Here is a 9631-nt window from a genome sequence, read left to right as displayed (position 1 = left end):
TGCATTCATCCCATTGTATCCCTGAAGATTTACCTTCTCTGTTTAATGGCCTTGGTTGGATTTCAAGCCAGGCTGCCCACCCCTCTCCTTTTTTTTTTTTTTTTTTTTCCACTCTGGTAAGAGAAGTAATTGCAGATCCTGTGAATCAAACAGGTGAACTCAGGACACTAGGAGTCGTTTTGAAAAGAGACTATTTTCTTTCCCTGCTAAAGTTCGTGGAGTTCAACAGGACTCGGCAATGCAGATGGCTTTGAAACTGCAGTTATTGTTGAAGAGGGTAACAAAGAAGGAGCGCTTTATTCATACTGTGGAGAGTCTGACCCCAGGAATAGGCAGGTGTTTTGTGTATCTTGACATTTATATAAGTTTTGGGGGAGAGTTCTTTGAGCAAATTTAAGTACAAAACCAAACATTGATGCACAGCACGAATCACATGTGACTGGAGCTCTGAAGACCCCAATGGCCTCCTAGAACTTAGTCAAGCGACTGGCATAGCCATGCACAAGTCTTCCAGCTCAGTAACACGCCCCCCCCCCCCACAATCCCAGAGTCTCCTCTTACACAGAGACCCTTAAAAATGAGCCTGGACACAAGCCCATGTGGGTAGCATCCATTCACAGTTGGATATTTTGCCTGAGAAGCCTGAAAGGATTTCTCAGCATGAGTAGCAGAGGCCCCACTTGGACATTTGTCATTTCAGTATAGGAACTAACTCTAGGAATCTATCACCTGTCAACTTGCTTGGTGTCTGACCCGCCCTGGAGACACCAAGCTGCAGCCAGGGAGGTCGCGGTGCGCGCGCCGGCGGGCGGGGTTGAGCCTGGCTGGGACTGCGCGGGAGGCCGAGCCGCCGCGCCTCCCACTGATTGGCCGGCTCGGCGGGGGGGGGGGCGGGCTCTTGGCCGCCCCGCGCGCCCCGCTACTTTGGCTCGGTTCCTGCTGGGCCGAGCGGCGAGCGCTTCCCAGGGTGGCGCGGGCCTGCGAGAGCCAGGCGGGCTGCGAGCGATGAGGCTGTGGCACCGGGAGCGGGGACCGGTGGCGGGGCGAGGCGGGCCGGTCTGCCTCCCGGGTGGCTCTGGAGGCTGCTGAGGAGCCGTGGCGAATAGCTAGAGCGCGGAGGAGGGCAGCAGAGCGCGGGGAGTGGGGCAGCCCCGGCGGCCTCCCTGCACGGATCCCCCCCTACCCCCCAAACGTGCAGCCATGCGGGTGGCCAAGTGGCTGACCGGGCTGCTCTGCCCGATCTCGCTCCTTCTCACTGTGTCTTGGGAAGTTCGTTTCCACCCACGACAGGGTAAGGTCGCCGTGGGCTCTGCCCGCAGTGCGCAGGGCGGGGTGCGAGTGGGTGGTGCGGACCCGCGGAGACCCCAGGCCGGCCAGCTCGGAGCATCTCCGAAGGCTTCGCGGGATGTCGTGGAATCGTGTGCGCTGGGGACACGCTCTCCTGGCTATGCACCGGGCACGTGTGGGAGTATGGGGCAGTGTGAGCCCGCAGAACACCGGTTGGTGGCGGGGAAGAGAGGCTGGCAAGGAGGTGACTGCGCAGGGTGGTGGGTGGTAGGGTCTGTGTGGAACACACACATAGGGGCTGTGGGAAAGCAGAGCATTGTCACAGGGCCCACGTGTGTGCGTGTGCATCTGTCGAGCCGCTGGGACGGACCAAGACTTGGGAACTTATCTGGAGATGCTTGGTTCAAGAGTTTGTGGTTTGGACAGCGTCGGGGAGTTATAGACATTGTTGTATGTGTTGCAGAAGCTCTGGTGAAGACTCTGGCCTCCTACGAAGTGGTGACCCCCGCGCGGGTCAATGAGTTCGGAGACGTTTTTCCCCAAAACCGGCACTTCAGCAGGAAGAAACGGAGCTCTGGGGCTCCCGAGCCCACTCCGCTCAGGACCCACTATCGCATCAGTGCCTACGGGCAGCTCTTCCAGCTGAACCTGAGCGCTGACTCGGACTTCCTGGCTGCAGGCTACACCGAGGTGCACTTGGGGACCCCGGGGGCGCCTGGCCCAGGTGGGGGCAGCGCGGAGCCCCCAAACCTGCGTCACTGCTTCTACCGTGGCCAGGTCAATGCGCGAGAGGACCACACTGCTGTCTTCAGTCTCTGTGGGGGACTGGTAAGCCTGATTGTGCCTCCCAATTCGTTTTCTTGTGATCCTGTCCAGGGCTGCTTTGAGCATGGGCACAGTGGTTCCTACTAAGTTTCTCTGAGAAACTCAGAGGGACCATCAGAGAGGAACCCAGGCCAGAGGCTGAGAGAGTAATTTCCATCCACTTGTCTCATGCTCCAGTGGCTATCATGAGTGGCCGCTGGATTCTGTTTCTGCAGTCTCAGGGCAGGCTCTTTCACTCTGGTGCATCAGTGCTGGGCAACTGTTGACGCCAAATCCCTCGATTTTCTTAAATTGAGTCAGTGAATTGGAAATTAGAGTGCAGGAAGAAAAGTACTGAATATACACAAATTAAAAAGGCCACTGAGGCTCTCAAGATTTGGAAAGAAGTTTGCTCTGTTTCTGGTATGGGGATGTCCACAAACTAATAATCTGTGGAGCACAGAAGAGGGAAAAGGTAGATGACAACTGGTCCTGGAAAGGTAGAAAACATCCGCACGATAACTGCTCGTGTAGGAGAACTAGAAATGATAAGAGTAAAGGGGAGTTTTAAAACAACACTGGAGAAGGGATGTTATGGTAGAACATGTCCAGCCTTTGGCATCCATATACTCAGAGTTTGGAATGTTATGGTGGAAGTTCTACCCAAGCCCCCCTCACCTTTCTCCGTCCAAACCCTGCTGTGTCTCAGAAAGCCTATTGAATGATGACTCCTCCCCGAGAGATGCTCAAGACCACTCCCACAGGGTATTTAAACTGTCCCCCAGAAAACAGACTCATGGTTTTCTGGTCTCTCTTTCCTGTCTCCTCTCTTCAGGAGGTGAGGTTGGGGGTAGTGGTAGACCATCTGGGAGCCTTGTATCCATTAAACGTGGACTTTCTATAATTCTGATTTGAATTCCTGCATTGTCGGAGAGGCTTATTGTGGTACTGAAACTTTTCAGAGAGAAAATGAAATAAAATACCACACCCGTGTTTTATTTGATTTTCTTCCTTGAAAACAAAGATTCTTATTGCCGCCTTCCAGGTCTAAATAAACCTGGAATCTCTTGTCAGTATAGTCATTTTAAAATATGTAATATCACATATATTATTATATTGAAAGACAATTAACTAAAATATCAAAATCCTACCAAGCAAATGTGTAATGCATTAATACATACTTGCGTATGAATGCCTGAAGTAATGTAATCTATCTAGCAGAGCCTGTATGTTGTTATGCTTTGTGTAATGAGTTAAACCTTCACTGTATGAGTGCTAATGCGCTATGAGAGCATCATTTTATGAAAGACAAAGCTACATCTTTCCTGCTGTTACAGTCGCAGCCAAGGGAAAGAATGTTGCTCCAAGTTTCTTGTGGGCCCAAGTTCTGTTTTACAAAAATAAGTAGATTAAAACCAGGCAGTGGTGGCATTGGCCTTTCATTCCAGAACTCAGAAGGCAGAGGCGGGCAGATCTCTTGTGTTCAAGGCTACACAGAGAAATCTAGTTTGAAAAAGAAAACAAAAGAGAAAAATAAATGAATAAATAGATTACACTTTCTGGAAGGTGTTTGGATAGTTCCCCAAAATCATCTGTTTATTATTTGATCCAAACATTGGTAGTAGTTCTGTCCAAGAAAAATGTAATAACAATTATTTTCAAGTTGATTTGAGATATTGTCCTGGATGTGAGGATTGTTAATTACTGTGCTAGCTAGTATTTATGTCAAGTAAACTTGACATAGGTTTACATCATTTTGGAAGAGGGAACCTCAGTTGAGGAAATACTCCCACCTGATTGTCCTGAGGGAGCCTGTAGTGTATTTTCATAATTAGTGATTGATGTGGGAAGGCCCAGCCTATTGCTTATGGTGCTATCCCAGAGCTGGTGGTCCTGGATTATATAAGAAGTCAGGCTGAGAAATCTGTGAGCAAGCAACTGTTCCTCTAGGTTTCTGCATCAGTTCTTGACCTAAGACAGTTACTAAGTAACTTTAGAAAGTCTTGTTGTTCTTTTTTAGCTAGTATCTCCAGTTGGATTTACCTAAATTGCTTCCAGTAATTTCTTTCCTCTCTACTGCAGATAAATGTAAAATATTTACATCCTCAGCATAGTAGAAGTACCAATAGTATACAGACATTTATACTCCAAGGAAAATTACTCAGTTTTTTAAAGACTTAAAAATAATGCTTAGTTTATCTGGAAAGTCAAATTAATACTGTCAAAATCCTCTCTCTATGGCCATGTGTTCAAATTGATACCCCCAGAAGTTTTACTGATTTAATTTAGCTCATTAATATTCAGTTAACTCAATAAATGACTTAGAGCAGTTTTTCAATTTCTGTATCATTCATTTTTAAAGGTTTTTGCAAGTCTTTGTATTTACATATTTTTTTTTCCATTGCACAAAATCACTGAACCTGGGCTGATTTTTTTTTTTAAAAAATTTTATTCTTAAGTCTTTTGAGCCCAAGAACCAGAAGGGACTAAAAATATTGCCAGGAGGTTTTTTGTTTTTTGTTTGTTTGTTTGTTTTACATAAACATATCTATATATCTATCTATCTCTTGTTCTAATGTTCCTTCATTTGTTTTATTTCCCATAAATATTTATCTAAAGATCCATAGATTTTAGAACAAAGATTTCTTTGTTTCCAAACTATATGGTTGATAGGAAAGTGGAGCATATTATAAAGTAGAGCATATTATGGGTAGTATGATAATGGCTTATGAAACTTTAATCCAGTCATAGATTGCTACAGAATTACATTTATCAGGCTATTAACCCTCATATTCAATCCTAAATTTAATTTCCATAGTGATATGATTTGAGGTCTCATAAAGTTAATAAACAGTGTAGGGTCTTTAGTAAGTTGGATTAATATTGTTAGCATATATGTGACAGTATTTATCACATAGTGTATTCAAAAACAACATCCCTTGTGGTGCTAGTTAATGCATTTCTCACATGGCCTAGTGGATTCCATTCTTCCAAAGACTCTCAGGGACAAACTTAACCACCTGGAAGTTAACTGCATCATTTCTTGATGGCACTGGGAGCAGTGGAGTCTTGTTGGTTGAAGTTTCCAGATTGTATAAAACCAGATGATGTGCTTGGCTTATACCACATTCTCATAGAGTAACTGATGTGGCCATGTGGATTATGTTGGTGTTTCTCATAGGAAAAAAGATCCAGCCTGACAACTCCACAGTGAAGATTAATTATTGAGTTGCTTCTGTTAACTTCTAACTGTAGTCCAAGTATGGAAACTGTCAATAAGTAGCTATACTGGTTTGAATCTAGCCTAAAAATAAATTAGTCTTATTTTCCAAGCTTCCCATGTACAACACTAATATAGTCCCATGTGCTATTTCATAGTTATATATTTTATTAATTCATTTATGAGGACAACTTGCAGGTGTTGATTCTCTCCTTCCATCGCGTGGATTCTGGGGGAATCAAACTCATGTGTTAAAGCTTGATAGCAGACACCTTTATTAGCTCTTCCATCCAGCCAGTCCCCCAGTATTAATATGAATAATATATATGTATATATTATATACTGTATATACATATATACTATATACATTATATATATATTTTTTTTTTAAGGGAAAAAGTATTAGTCTTGTAGTCACCCAAATAATCAAACAATAATGAGGAAGCATTTCCTGTGACTTGACTTTAAATATGCTATTGTGTATTTGTCCTCATTCTTTAAGAAGCAAATGTCAAAATGTGATTTGTTTAATCAGAAGTACCTGTATTAGAGAAACCAAGGAGGGAATTGGGAGATCAGTGTAAACTTGAAACAAATAAGAGAACATACAAGGACCTTGGGTTGGCTCATTTGGCCTGTTGGATGCTTCACGAAGCTTGGGGTGAGGCACACATGCCTGGGAGAGAAATCCTATGCTTTTATAACTCTGTCATATCCAAGTACTGATTCAGTGTAACCTAGAAAATATGATGGGGGTTTGAGAGGAAGCTTGGTTGGTAACATGCTTGTTGTACAAGTGTGAGGGTGTAATCTTGATCTCTAGAATCACTACTGTTTGTTTTTCAAATAAACCCAGGTATGGTGGCACATGCTTGGCTTGTGCTTAGAAGTCCTGTGTTGGGGAGGCAGAGCTAGGTGAATCCTGGCACTTGCTGACAAGCCAGCATAGACTACTTTGTGAGCTCCAGCACAGTGGGAGAGCCTGTCTCAAAAACAAGGTGAATGAATGGTGCTTGACCTTCACATGCACACACACACACACACACACACACACACACACACACACACACACACACACACCAGCATGCAACATTAAAAGGTTGCATTGTACTCTTGGTTAGTTATGTTTACCCCTGTCAAAGGCAGCAGCACACTTAAACACTATGGTGTTGTGTGTCCATAAGCAAGGGATACAAAAATATTTGTGAATTTTCAGAGATGAATGAATAAAGAAGTTCTATAAAGGTATTATGACTAAATCTTCCCTTTGCTGGGGACTTAAGTATTGGTATTGTATGTATTGCTTAAAACTATATTCATGAGCTACATAAATATTTTGGTTTGATAGTAAGAGCATGGAGCATGCCAACTAGTTCTTGGCTGACTCAGCCAAAAAGTAATTCCCAAGTAATAGAGAAGATATTTCTTGGGTTTTCCAAGATGCAAAACAACTGGAATGTTTGCCAGAGAGATTTCCAGAAAGAAGCAAGGAACGAAGATATCAGTGATCAGCAGTCTACCTTCTGTCCATCAAACCATGTTGCTCTCCTCTTTCATTGTATCAGTCATACTCATCTTGTCAACAAATGTTCACAGGGGCACCGTCTCTTGATAATTGTTTGACTTGTTTTCTATGTCCATTTACAAAACTTAGAAAGCACTTAAGTTAAACTTGGGGATGCCAGAATCTATAACATGTTGGATCCTTACCTTTCTGATAAAACTTAAGTTCTATTAAATAATTGGGAGAGAATGGCAACGTGTGATATAATCTTTTTTAAATTAATATTTAAATTTTTTTTTCACTTTACATACCAACCCAGATTCCCCCTCCCCTTCCTTCTCCTGTCTCCCGCCTTCCCCATATCATCCCCATCCACTCCTCAGTGGGGGTAAGTAAGGTCTTTCTTGGGGAGTCAACAAAGTCTGTCATACCAGATTGAGGTAGGACTAAGACCCTCTCCCACTGTATCAAGGCTGAGGAAGGTATGCCACAATAGGGAATGGGCTCCAAAAACTAATTCCTGCACCTGGAATAAGTCCTGATCCCACTGCCAGCCCCTCCCCCAATAGGTCAAGCCACATAACTGTCACCCACATTCAGAGGGTCTAGTTTGGTCCCATGCAGGTTTCCTAGGTCTCACTCAGTCCATAGTCCATGACCTCCCACTAGCTCAGGTCAGCTGTTTGTGTCGTTTTCCCCATTATGATCTTGACCTCCACCCCCTTGTTCATATGATTGCTCCTCCCTCCCTTCAACTGAACTCCAGGATCTCAGCCCAGTGCTTGGCTGTGGATCCCTGCATCTGCTACTATCAGTTACTGGATGCAAGTTCTATGATGACAATTAGGGTAGTCAGTAATCTGATTATAGAGGAGGGCCAGTTCAGGCACCCTCTCCACTATTGCTAGGAGTCTTAGCCGGGGTCATCCCTGTGGATTCCTGAGAATTTTCTTAGCACTCGGTTTTATTTTGGCAATATATCATAAATATGTTTTGTCATATCTTTATAAAACAGCTCTTAGAACTTATCATTATTGTGATGACTTTAGGTTTCATATTTTCACTACTGTTTTAGGAAAATATAGACCTATAAGAATATGGATATTTTCCTTCTTTAGACCCCTTATTGCCTTTTTTTTTCTGTTTGCTTAGACACACAGTTGAGTCCTTTGGCCATTTACATCTTGGGTAGATTGGCTCTACCCAGGAGTTTTGTTTGTGTTAACTGTTATGGGCTAGGACTTGGTACAAAGTCACTCTATTTGGTGAGTCATCAGCCGTGCTTTTCCTTGTAATTACCTCCCTTAACTTTTACACTAGAAATCTGGAGCTGGCATACATGAAAAAAGGGGAAAGGTAAGAATGCTGTTGGAGGAGAGAGGACTCACCTTTAAGGAACCATACGTCACTGCATTTCTGTTTTACACTTCTAGAGTCAGTTTGTATGTCTTCCTCATCAGTGATTCATCCACTTATGCAATGAATTTTAATATACAGATGTCCAGCATTTAGTCTAGCAGATTAAGAGGAATCTATGAGGTTATCTTGTTGTCTTTTAGTTTATAGCATTTATACTTTGTTACGAGTAGATTTTCCCACCAGCCTGGTCCCTCTGCAATGCCAGCCCCAAATAACACACAGAGATGCTGTATTAGATATAATGCTGTTGGCCTGTTATTATCATTACTTATTGGCTAGCTCTATCTTAACTATTAACCCATTTCTATCAATCTAATTATCTTCACATGGTCTTATCTTACAAAAGAGAGGATCTGTAGTTCTACCCTGTTGGTCCTAAGTGAGATATTAGTATTATACATCTTACATTATAATAGAGTCATATATGTGGTACCTATGTAAAATTAAGTTTATATTCCCTTCCTGTAAGAATTGTATATTATATTTTGGCATATTGTGTAAAATATTTCCAGTTATGGTGTTTTTGCACATTATCCTTATCATATTCTACATATGTATACTTTCATTTATGTTCAAGACACTTTGTATATTGATACAATTTAGGATATTTATATCATGCTGTACTTTATAGTTCTACCTCTGGTCTAGACATTTCTACTCTACCTCTGTTTTAGGGATTTACATGTATATATATGTACATAGTTATATTGCTTAGGTATTTGTCCCTGCTTTACTCAGGGAAGTTTCAATCAGTTTTATAGCTAGGTTCCTGAGTATTACAGATTATCTTCACCCATGTTTCCTATAACTATGAGATTAGTCAGACATCGATGCTTAATCTTCAAACACTTCAAACACATGCAGAACATGGAATTTAAATGTTTTAATATTAGTACTCCGTTGACATGAGACACTATTGCTCCTGACAGCACCATGCACTTTCCCGAAAATATGTTGGACACTGTTGTTGCTCCTTCTGGAGTCCATCCTCGATTTGGCTAATGGCCTCTTGGACAAAGAACTGCCCCCACCTTGACCACTGATTTGGACATGCAGTCCTATGTGCTTGCAGGAGACAAATATAGAAGACCGCTGAACCCTGTCAAGTCAGGGTAAGATAGCCTTTCTACCTCCCTGCTTTTGTTGTGGTCTGTCAGGTACTCTTAGGCCTTAGCCAAAACTGGCTGTACCAACATTGCTGTGAGACCTTGGGTGACTGTCCAGGTAGCCTGCTGTTTCTGTCCTTGCTGCACCATTTGAAAGTTGCCCATCTACACTTCCTGTCTACCCTAGTATCGTTATTTTTCTTTTCAGGTATTTCATGAGGTTGAAGATTAAACTATCACAACTATTATTCTCTCTGCTTAGTTAGGTACCAGACTTAAGTTTTCCAGCTT

The 9631-nt window shown here is 42.9% G+C and overlaps 1 protein-coding gene across 1 annotated transcript in view; it reads left to right on the top strand.

Moving 5' to 3' along the window:
• The first annotated feature begins 1183 nt into the window (after positions 1–1183).
• The window catches only part of Adamts20 (ADAM metallopeptidase with thrombospondin type 1 motif 20), a 132045-nt gene continuing 123597 nt past the window's right edge, over positions 1184–9631 (top strand). Inside the window, exons 1-2 of the mRNA XM_051189727.1 lie at positions 1184–1291; positions 1751–2115. Of these exons, the coding sequence (XP_051045684.1) occupies positions 1201–1291; positions 1751–2115 (456 nt within the window). The 5' untranslated portion in view covers positions 1184–1200. The remainder of the gene's footprint in view (positions 1292–1750; positions 2116–9631) is intronic.

Source organism: Phodopus roborovskii, unplaced genomic scaffold, assembly GCF_943737965.1.
Source record: "Phodopus roborovskii unplaced genomic scaffold, PHOROB, whole genome shotgun sequence".
NCBI lineage: Eukaryota > Metazoa > Chordata > Mammalia > Rodentia > Cricetidae > Phodopus > Phodopus roborovskii.
The sequence above is the reverse complement of the archived record's forward strand: the minus strand, read 5'-3'. Positions and strand labels throughout refer to the sequence as shown.